The sequence below is a fragment of the Staurois parvus genome, unplaced genomic scaffold, assembly GCF_062004578.1.
Source record: "Staurois parvus isolate SC_StPar_1 unplaced genomic scaffold, SC_StPar_1.0 ptg002849l, whole genome shotgun sequence".
Lineage (NCBI taxonomy): Eukaryota > Metazoa > Chordata > Amphibia > Anura > Ranidae > Staurois > Staurois parvus.
Genome location: NW_028320645.1, coordinates 164,904 through 176,900, shown reverse-complemented (window position 1 = coordinate 176,900; position 11,997 = coordinate 164,904). Strand labels below are relative to the sequence as shown.

The window sequence follows — 11,997 nt, the reverse complement described above, 5'->3', positions numbered from 1 at the left end:
TTATCCGAAAGTATGGGCGCTATGTCCATTCTTCTAGATCCAAATGTGGATATTCACGTGAGTACTGCCCCAGCTATCCGAAGGTATGGGCGCTATGTCCATAGTTCTAGATCCAAATGTGGATATTCACGTGAGTATTGCCCCAGCTATCTGAAGGTGCGGGCGCTATGTCCATAGTTCTAGATCCAAATGTGGATACTCACATGAGTATTGCCCCAGTTATCCGAAAGTATGGGCGCTATGTCCATTCTTCTAGATCCAAATGTGGATATTCACGTGAGTACTGCCCCAGCTATCTGAAGGTGTGGGGGCTATGTCCATTCTTCTAGATCCAAATGTGGATATTCACGTGAGTACTGCCCCAGCTATCCGAAAGTATGGGCGCTATGTCCATAGTTCTAGATCCGAATGTGGATATTCACGTGAGTACTGCCCCAGCTATCTGAAGGTATGGGTGCTATGTCCATAGTTCTAGATCCGAATGTGGATATTCACGTGAGTACTGCCCCAGCTATCCGAAAGTATGGGCGCTATGTCCATAGTTCTAGATCCGAATGTGGATATTCACGTGAGTACTGCCCCAGCTATCCGAAGGTATGGGCGCTATGTCCATAGTTCTAGATCCAAATGTGGATATTCACGTGAGTACTGCCCCAGCTATCTGAAGGTGCGGGCGCTATGTCCATTCTTCTAGATCCAAATGTGGATATTCACATGAGTGAATGAAGGACCATAGACTAAGGATGTGTGAAAGTTCATTGGCATAGTACAGTCTGGTGAATATCCACAATAGCAATAGAGCCATCACTAAGGTCCAGCTGCTCCTCCCGGTGTTGGTGAGCGATGATGGTGTGCGGTGATGGTGTGCGGTGATGGTGAGCGGTGATGGTGAGCGGAGATGGTGTGTGGTGGTGATGGGCGGCGATGGTGAGCGGCGATGGTGAGGGTAGATGGTGTGCGGTGATGGTGAGCGGTGATGGTGTGCGGTGATGGTGAGCGATGATGGTGGAGGATCACAGGGAAGAGTATTGATGTGGGGCCCTCAGTGGCAGAGGGTAGATGGTGAGCGGTGATGGTGTGCGGCGGTGGTGAGCGGCGATGGTGTGCGGCGGTGGTGTGCAGCGGTGGTGAGCGGCGGTGGTGTGCGGCGGTGGTGAGCGGCGATGGTGAGCGCCGATGGTGTGCGGCGATGGTGAGCGGTGATGGTGTGCGGTGATGGTGAGCGGTGATGGTGTGCGGTGATGGTGAGCGGTGACGGTGTGCGGTGACGGTGAGCGGTGACGGTGTGCGGTGACGGTGAACGGTGATGGTGAGCGATGATGGTGGAGGATCACAGGGAAGACTATTGATGTGGGGCCCTCAGTGGCTATAAGTGATGGTGGGTCCTCAGACCGCAGTGTAAGATGTGCTGGCTGACACCGTTGCCTCCGTGATGACGTCAGCTATGTTGGCAACGTGGTGACATACACTCCTACATGTTTCACCCAATAAACTCAGCCTTCTTCAGGGATCCCTCACTATGGTCTGAGAAGCCGCCATCTCCCTTCCCCCAGTGATCAGACTTTACATTGTAACTTTGTAGAAGGAGGAGGAGGCATTTCCTCAGTCTCCCCTCCCCCAGTGATCGTACTGTACATTGTAACTTTGTAGAAGGAGGAGGAGGCATTTTCTCAGTCTCCCCTCCCCCAGTGATCGGACTGTACATTGTAACTTTGTAGAAGGAGGAGGAGGAGGCATTTCCTCAGTCTCCCCTCCCCCAGTGATCAGATTGTACATTGTAACTTTGTAGAGGAAGAAGGGGAACTTCCATGCATGAGGATTTGCGGGGAGTTGCGGAGTTGCTGACACATGTTGTCTCTTTTCAGATTCTGTTGTCACCGGCCAGAAGATGATGACCAACGTGGCCATCCAGCCCATTGGGGCGCAGCCGGTGGCCGTCTCCCAGTCGGTGACCATGACCAGCATCCAGCCAGAAGCCTGGGGTTCAGGGATCTGCGACTGCTGCGAAGACATGGGAGTGTGTAAGTGACATCATCAGACCCAAGAAGAGGACTGCAGGGGTCCTTTGTGGGGTGACCAGCAACGCCCCCTAGTGTATCCCCCTATGTATAGCATATAGTGGAGCAGCATTTTCCATATCCAGTTCATCTCCAGGACATTTCTGGCACATTTTGTTTACATGATAAAATCTGTATTTTTTGCTAAAAAAAATGTCTTGGATCCCCCAAACATTTTTTTTTTAAATCAGAGGCCCTGGAAAAAAAATTGCTGGTTTTTGCATTTTATTTTATGTCACACGGTATTTGCGCAGCGGTTTTTCAAAAGCAAATTTACATTTTTTAAATTTTAGTGCAAAAAAATACAATATATCGCCCGATTTAAAAAAAATATATATAAATGATGATGTTATACCGAGTAAATAGATACCAAACTTGTCACGCTTTAAAATTGGCCACGCCCCATGCAACAGCGACAAACTACGTAAATTTTACAATTTGTAGGCGGAGCTTTTAAAGGCTTTTACAGGGGACCACTTTAGATTTACAGAGGAGGTCTGCTGCAGGAAGTACGGCGATCCCACTGACATTGTGTCACACCAGGCAGGGGCTGGACAGGTCAGGCATCTGTTCCTACCAGGCATGGACTGGACAGGTCATACATCTGGTCCTACCAGGCAGGGGCTGGACAGGTCAAGCATCTGGTTACATTAAGCAAGGGTTGGACAGGTCAAGCATCTGATAATATGCAGGGGCTGGACAGGTCAAACATCTGGTCACACTAAGCAGGGGCTGGACAGGTCAAACATCTGGTCACACTAGTTAGGGGCTGGACAGGTCAAGCATCTGGTCACACTAGTTAGGGGCTGGACAGGTCAAACATCTGGTCACACTAGTTAGGGGCTGGACAGGTCAAGCATCTGGTCACACTAGTTAGGGGCTGGACAGGTCAAGCATCTGGTCACAATAGTTAGGGGCTGGACAGGTCAAGCATCTGGTCACACTAGTTAGAGGCTGGACAGGTCAAACATCTGGTCACACTAGTTAGGGGTTGGACAGTCCAAGCATCTGGTCACACAAGGCAGGGGCTGGACAGGTCATGCATCTGGTCCTACCAGGCAGGGGCTGGACAGGTCATGCATCTGGTCCTACCAGGCAGGGGCTGGACAGGTCAAGAATCTGGTTACATTAAGCAAGGGTTGGACAGGTCAAGCATCTGATAATATGCAGGGGCTGGACAGGTCAAACATCTGGTCACACTAAGCAGGGGCTGGAGAGGTCATACATCTGGTCACACTAGTCACAGGTTGGACAGGTCAAGCATTTTGTCACACCAGATAGGGGCTGGACAGGTCAAGCATTTGGTCCTACCAGGCAGGCAGGTCAGGTCAAGTATCTGGTCACATTAGGCAAGGGTTGGACAGGTCAAGCATCTGGTCACACCAGACAGGTTCTGGACAGGTCTAGCATCTGATAATATGCAGGGGCTGGACAGGTCAAGCATCTGATAATATGCAGGGGTTGGACAGTTCAAAAATCTGGTCACACCAGGCAAGGGCTGGACAGGTCAAGCATCTGGTCACACCAGGCAGGGGCTGTACAACTCAAACATCTGGTTGCACCAGACAGGGGCTGGACAGGTCAAGCATCTGATAATATGCAGGGGCTGGACGGGTACAAACATCTGGTCACATTAGGCAGGAGCTGGACAGGTCAAGCATCTGATAATATGCAGGGGCTGGACGGGTACAAACATCTGGTCACATTAGGCAGGGGCTAGACAGGTCAAGCATCTGGTCACACCAGGCAGGGGCTGGACAGGTCAAGCATCTGGTCACACCAGGCAGGGGCTGGACAAGTCAACCATCTGGTTGCACCAGACAGGGGCTGGACAGGCCAAACATCTGATAATATGCAGGGACTGGACAGGTCAAGCATCTAGTCACACCAGACAGGGGCTGGACAGGTCAAGCATTTGATAATATGCAGGGGCTGGGCAGGTCAAGCATTTGGTCACACCACACAGAGGCTGGACAGGACAAGCACTTGGTCAAAGTAGTCAGAGAAGGAAAGGTTTTGATCAGACTATGATGGGACTGGAGGGGAAGGATCTAGTGCGATTAGAGAGAGACTGGAAGGTTGAAGTATCTGATCAGACTAGTGAAGGACTGGGATTGGTTAGACTATTCATCGATCAGGGATCTGATCATGCTAACCAGAAACTGGAGAGGAAGGGAATGAGTCATACTAAGCAGAGACTGGAGGGAAAAATCTGGTCAGACTAGGTAGGGATTGAAGGGAAGGGAACTGAAAAAACTAAAAGTCTAGAAGGGTGAACCATCTGACCAGAATAGGGAGGGACTGGAGTGGAAGGATCTGTCAGGTTAATCATTGACTGGGGGGGTCAATGATCTGAAGACTGGACAGGAACTGAAGTTTTGGTGAAGAATCATATTTTCTACGTCCAGAATTGTCAGGCTTAGTCTGTGAACAGGCAAGGTCTGGTCTAACAAGAGCCAATGGACAAGCTTCAACAACCAGAATACAAAAACCAGGGGAAGCCAAGTAGCTACAAGAAGCATTCAGGGACCAGGGCTAACAAGTTGATGGTGATCGCTATGCAGGCATTTTTCTTCAATCCCTCCTTCTTTCCCATGCAGGTTGCTGTGCCTTCTGGTGCTTCCCATGCTTCCAGTGCAGTACGGTCAGTAACTTTGGAGAATGTCTGTGCCTCCCTCTGCTGGATCCAGGATGTTGTGCCTATGTTGGGAGCAGCATGGTCTGTCCTCCCATTTCTATGGCCATGAGAGCGGCTGTGAGAGAGAGATACAAAATCCCTGTAAGTTTATATTTGGTGGAGGCTGAGGGTGCTATGGGTCTCAGAACTTCATAGAGTAACCATTTTTTAAAGTAGCAGAAACTTCTCATGGTGGAGCATTAGGAACATGCATATGAAGGAGACTGGGACTCATCCAGGGGAATTCAGTAAAGTATTATCAACACATTTCTGTTGATAGTTTCCTTTTAGAACTACCCGCACCTGATTCAGGAAAAATTTTGCGTCATTACAGGCAATGGCGAAAAATTCAGGTAGTTCTAACTACCACCATTTTAGGAACCTGTTGCTATGGCAATCACAGATTCTTAAAGAATTTCCATCTGTTCACAGATTTCTGGGGGTAATTTAGACCAGTTTTGAGCTGGTGCTCCAGTGATTAGAGTAGGATATGTCTATTCTAGGAAGCTGTCATGAATGTGACCACCCAGGGCCCCATTCAGGAGATTTCCTGGTAGAATGCTAAATGTAAACCAAGGGACTGAGTCTAGTAGTGATGTCATTGTCCAAATACGGTGGTCCCTGGGTGTCACTGGGTGGGCAAAGCCTGATGGGGAACACATCTCAGTCACACTTAGTCTGTTTTATTTTTGATTGACAGTATGTGGATCCAGAAGCCTTTGTTAGACAGAATAGCAGCTTTGGATTCACCCACTGCTGTGCTCTGTCAATCACCAGCAAGATGGACCTGCTGGGCAACTACTCCCTCAGCTCTCCATCAGGGTCTGCCCAGATAGTGGGTGGCTCAACAGCCAAATTGCTTGTAGAAGGATGAGACCTCATTGAAGTGTTGGGTTATAATGTTTAATACCCCTTTAAAAAAAAAAAACTATGCCTGGGGGCCTCTCTCTGAACACAAGGTGGTCAGATGAGGGTCTTCTGAGGCTGCAAAAAGATGGGACACAAATCTTAAAACGGATACATCCCATCCCATGGTAGGTCTGGTCTATTGACTGACTGGGACTGCCATGGAGCTGCCAGGACTGTAAAATTAATGGGTTCCTTTGTCATCTCATATTCTTTCTGTAAATTGCCTTGATGAATAAGAGCATCTCCTGGCTCTATTGGTTTGGATGTCAATTTTGTATCAAATGGATTTGAAAATGTAACTGAAAACATATGGGTTGTTTACTCCCTGATGGAGGCACCTTGGGTTCTTTATGGTTTAACTCTTTTTACATTGTCTTTACTTTGTCCGCTGACCTTCTTCTCTCCTTCTGGACAGGGCTCCATCTGTTCTGACTGCTGCATGCTCTACTGGTGCTTCAGTTGTACCTGGTGTCAAATGGCTCGTGAGATCAAGAAGCGCAAAAAGCCCGTCAACTTTGTGACAGCTCAGACAACCTCCGTGAGCGTGGCTATGAACCCTCAGCCTTACCCACAACCTCAGCCCTACCCACAACCTCAGCCCTACCCACAACCCTACCAGCCATACCCACAACCCACATACTAGAAAACTGCACACAACCCACCACATGTCACTTTAAGAGGTTACCATAAGTGTCTGTAAAATATGAGTGCACATCTAATCATAAACAACATGGCGAGATTTAGTGGGCTGTCTGGGTGCAGAATAACTTAACTCAACTTTTACTGAAGTGTATTTGTAGCCAAAACTTTTTTTAATTTTTTTTTAGTAGAGTAGGGTATTTCCATTAAGGTTTTCGTATATCCAGATCATGCTCTAGCTCACAGGTGTCAACCTGGCGGCCCTCCAGCTGTTGCCAAACTACAAGTCCTATGAGGCATTGCAAGACTGACAGTTACAAGCATGACTCCCAAAGTTAGAGGCATGATGGGACTTGTAGTTTCGCAACAGCTGGAGGGCCGCCAGTTTTACACCCCTGCAGTCTAGCTAATAGTAGTTGGTCTCATTCAACTTATCTGTTTCTGTGATGGTCAATACGTTTCACAACCTTTCCAAGTGGTTTCATCAATTGAGGAAGCCAAGTCCAATTCAAGGTGACTAACTTCAGGTAGCTGTAGGGTACAGTTAAAGCTCCTTCTATGTGCATTTCTATTTGTTGTCCCCTGACTGAGATACAACAGTAAATATGAGAAAATCTCAACAATGTCAAGGTCAACCGCCAAGTGTCCCCAATGGAAGACTGTCTCTCACATACTGTATTGATAATAACGGTCACATAGACCAGGGGTCTTCAAACTTTCCAAACAAAAGACCAGTTTACTGTTCTTCAGACTTTAGCAAGGCCAGATTGTGGCAAGTGGGGGTAGAAAATGACCCAGGCCTGGCATCAGAGGGAGTAAACAATGCCTTGGGTGTGGTGTCAGTTTCATAGCACCTATGGTCAACAGGAGGAGGAATAGTACCCCATTGTTGGCATTAGTAGCCCATCACTGGCATTAGTGGGAGGAATACTGCCCCACCATTGGTATTACAGAGAGGAATAAAGCTTTAGTAGTAGGAATAGTGCCCATCATTGGTGTCAGTGGGAGGAATAGTGGCCCATCATTGGTGTCAGTGGGAGGAATAGTGCCCCATCATTGGTATCAGTGGGAGGAATAGTGCCCCATCATTGGTATCAGTGGGAGGAATAGTGCCCCATCATTGGTATCAGTGGGAGGAATAGTACCCCATCACTGCTATCAATGGGCCACACCATTGGTTTCAATGGATGGAATAGTGACCCACCATTGGTCTCAGTGGGAGGAATAGTGCCCCATTGTTGGTGTCAGTTGGGGAGTTATGCCCCACTGCTGGGTCAGTGTTAGAAATATTGCCTCAAATCAGTGGAAGAAATAGTGCCTCAAGGGCTAGATAAAGGCTAGCAAAGGGCTGCATCTGGCCCTCAGGCCACAGTTTGGAGATCACTGACCTAGACAAATAGAAAGGTTTAATTTCCTCAATTAGAATACACAGATGGCAATATAAACCTCAAACAAAAATATTCAGCACACCAATGATGGGAAAGCCCAAACTTTTACTAAGATCTTAGTAGCAAAACTTAGACATTTCAGAAACACGATGATCTCCTATCCCACGGTGACACATTTAGATTCCCTAGCCCTGACAGTCTGTCACCTTGATAATACAGACCATCATATCTGAAACATCTGTGTATTTTACTGCACTGTATCTATGGTTTGCTACTAAAATATTATTAAGAGTTTGAGATCTGCCATCATTGCTATCAGGTTAATGTGGTAGTGAGCCCTTGTGGAAAGCCAACTCTGGGTTCCCCAGGCCACATAGTCCATGCCCCAGCCTTCTTCACCAGAACCCCTGAGGGTGGGGATAGACTTTCTGCAAGCTGGAATCAGGTCCCGGCCCCCAAGTTTACCCAGCTGACAATGCGGAGACCACTCACTTATGCAAAGTACAGATGGCAGGACACAGAAGAGGATCCAGGAAATAAACCATGGTCAGGGTGGGCAAAAACTGTAGATAAAGCCAAGGTCTGACCAGGGGCGGACTGACAACTCATGGGGCCCCCGGGCAATAGGGAACAATGGGGCCCCTGTTTCCTTGCCTAAACTCAAAAAAGCCTATGAAAAAGGTACCAGGGGCATCTCATGGGCCCCCTACTGACCCTATGCCTTCGGGCAGTGCCCGAGTTTCCAAATGGTCAGTCCGCCCCTGGTCTGTACACAGGAATTCAGACACAGAATACAAATAATACAAGGCAAAACAGGAGCTCAGATAAACTGGGAAGTTGCTCAGGCAGCACAAGCTGCACTCAGCATGCCAGTATATAGAGAAGCAGACTAGGAAGTGGGCCAGGATAGAAGGAAGAGGGATATAAATCCACAGTAGAGCAGGCAACACCCATGGGTGAACACAGAAGCCAGCAGCACATGTGAATGGAATCACAGGTCGAGCAGAAGCACTGCAGCAAGGAAGTAAGAATTTCACAAGCAGGAAACTCCAGGGTAAACCGTGACAGTTGGTTTGGTGGATATTTTTATTTTGGAATTTAGACAGTGTCTCCATTGGCTGTTCACCCTTCAAAAGAAACGTAAAAGATGAAGGTGCAGGATAGATACCTCAAGAAATCAAAGCCTGACAGAGGTTATAACCCTTCCACGCTTCAACCAAAATTAAAAAAATAAAATAAAAAGGCTTGACTGGAGATATACTTTAATTGTTTGAAACTAGGAAGATCAGTTACTTGAAATAGTTATAGTTGGTGTTAGTTAAACAGTAGTAGTCATAATAGTAGTAATAATGACAGTTTGTGTGAGCGAAGTAGAATTCAGGTGAAAACTGTACTCATCTCAGTGTCCATGGGCCTCCAGTTTACTTCTCCGAAGTCCTGATTCAAGCTGCTTCTTGAAATGGTAATGTAGGCCTGGCATGAATTATCCAAGTCATGGAGCCTATAGGAAGGCAAGCTCATGTTGCCATCAGGTAGCACACAATAACAAAATTGTGTATAAATCTGGACATTGTCTCCAAGATGGTGGAACAAGTAGAAGAATGATATGGTTGGACTTCATATCTGGTTCAGGAATGAGAAGCCATGGCTTGCTCCTAACATTTAACAGCACAGGAGCAACCACCAATAAGATCTGAGGAGAATCTATCAGATAACATGAAGGGAAGAGTCATACCATGCACGGAAAAATGTCTTCTAGCCCTGGAGACAAAACTGGATTCTAGGTTGAAAGGCAAAATTCTTAGAATTAAAAAATGATACAAGAGTCAATAAGTGGATGTGAAACGTTTGATGAGCTCAGCTCTTGTACAGGGTTGGAAGAAACTAGAAAGGTTTTGGGAAATACATCAGGAAGGAAGAGATAAGATGCACACCAAGATGGGGTGGATACAAATTTGCACAGAACCTTGTGTCTTCCAGTGCTCCATCCACTTCTTAAAGGGCAACATTGTTGCTGATAGAAAAACAGGGTTCTCAGGGGCAGAGACACACTTCGATTCTGAGGACAAATGCAAAATTTTGCATGACGTAATGACAATATTAGGTGGTGTGAGATCACAAAATTGTCTGAGAACATGTCGTCGCAGTTGTCAGCTCCATCACAAGCCTGGTGGTAGTGGTGACCCATCTCCTAGTCACCAACCTGCACCCATCTCCTCACCTTCCCCTGATATGTCATGACTTCAAATGAGGTGCCATAAAATTGATCCAGTGTCTTTGGATTTAGTACAACTACGCCAGAAACTCCCGTAGCTGACCAGTCTTCTGCTCCAGTACCAAGCAAGAAGGTATTAAGGGACTTTCAAGGCACTGTGCTAAAACATCAAAAAAATGTGAAATGTGTCTCTTACTTTTTGAAGGTTTGTTTCTTGTGGCACCTTTGGCCTATTCCCTGAGATGTGGGTTACCTTAATTTTTTCAAACAAGAAGTTATTGCCTCCTGCCAGTGAGTAACAAGTGAGCAAACCATTGAAACTTCAAGAAAGGAGACATACCCTCCCCCCTCGCCACCCTTGAATCATGGCAGCACTCGATCCTTATATGTTCTATGGCCACAGTGCTATATAATCTTGATAAAGCTTGCCGTGTCTTTTCATAGTTCCATGTACAAATCTGAATGCTGTAGGTTTGCTTTTGGTCCATGAACATACCATGTGCACGAAATTCCATAGGAAGATAGCACTGCAAAAAAGGGGGTGTGGCCAAAATATTGGCATTTGAAGAGGTGTGGTTTTATAGTGACATGCCTCTGAGGTTAAATTACAATAATACGGTCCTCAAAACAAACAGAGCTGACTTGGTCCCACACTGGCACAGATGGCACCACTATGGTAAATGGTGGTGATACACGAGCAAACGAGGTTACATGTGCTCACTACACACGAGCAACAAACAGGCAGTCATGGTAATAAACAACATATAGAAAACGGGGACAAATTGTGGGCAACAAACAGGCAATCATTGTAATATCTCGGAAATAAACAGGTGGTCATGATAATACAGGAGCAACATATGTAAAATTGAGACAAACTGTGGGCAACCAATGTGCATTCATGGGAATATGTGGGGAAACAGACAGTCATGGCAATTCTCAGGAAACAAACAGTTAGTCATGGCAAAGAATGGGCAACGTGAAAAATTTGGACAAACTGTGGGCAACAAATGGGCATTTACGGGAATATGTGGGAAACAGACAGTCATGGCAATGCTCAGGAAAGAAACAGGTAGTCATGGCAATAAAGGGGCAATATGTGGAAAATGAGACAAATTGTGCAGTCATTGCCGTTGCAGCACACGGGTAACCACCAGGAATCGCCTATGATACACTGAGAACAAAATGGCAGCGGTGGCTATACAATACAGATAACAATAACCAGAGTTCAGTCCGCCTCTGATTTGCCCCAACATACACAGGGCCCTTTGCCTTCACACGAGGACTCAAGCTGTGTATTGTAGCCCTTCCCTGGCTTCACACACCCTTTCCTTGGAGGAGGGAAGAGCTGGAGGTGGAACGTACACCAGCCACACCTCCTCTGGCTTTCCCCTCCTCTGAAGAGCTGGCTCATTGCTGTTGCAGACCATCAATCGGTGGCTGAGCCAGAGGGACCTCCCAGTGGATCAGTGACCTGATCCCGCTGATTATCTGAAGTTCCCAGATCGACTCTAGAGGGTTCCCAGGCTTTCCAGTAACATGTTTTATAGCACCGTTGTGTTGTTGGCTTTATTGCTATATGCTGAGAGTATTCTGTGATGTAGATGATATGTTGGTGGTATGTTGTGGTCCAACACTATCGGCAGACTCCGCCTCTATCTGCTCATGCGCACTATTCTGTATATATTATCTCTGCCTGTACAGTCACAATTGTTGCCTCAGCCGCACATTTCACAATAAATTGGTGACATTTCCTTTGTGCGTCATGTGACTACTTGTCTTTTTTTTTCTCCAAACACGGGACACAAGGCGTAAACCAGCATTAGTACCGAAGAAAGCTTTCATAGAAAACACCATGAAAGTCCTAGAGCAGGGTTTCTCAACCAGGGTTCCACCGAACATTAGGGTTTCTTCAGAGGTTGCTTGAGCAATGAGCAATTTCTGCCTCTCAGATAAGTTCCCGCTGACACCATTGATCTTTTTTGCTATCTTCCCAACAACCACAAGTGAGAGGAGCATTCTTCCCACTGACCATCACAGCAATGTGTCATGAGTTGTAGATATAGTCGTCTATAGCAGGGGTCCCCTGAGACCGAAAAGTAATTTCAAGGGCTC

At 46.8% G+C, this 11,997-nt stretch overlaps 1 protein-coding gene across 1 annotated transcript; it reads left to right on the top strand.

The window, feature by feature from the left end:
• The first annotated feature begins 1,850 nt into the window (after positions 1-1,850).
• LOC149429042 (cornifelin homolog) lies at positions 1,851-11,643 on the top strand. The gene is made up of 3 exons (XM_089666798.1): positions 1,851-2,021; positions 4,658-4,836; positions 6,059-11,643. Exons 1-3 carry the CDS (start codon positions 1,889-1,891, stop codon positions 6,284-6,286), a joined length of 540 nt encoding a protein of 179 aa, XP_089522924.1. The 5' UTR covers positions 1,851-1,888; the 3' UTR covers positions 6,287-11,643.
• The last annotated feature ends 354 nt before the right edge of the window (positions 11,644-11,997 follow it).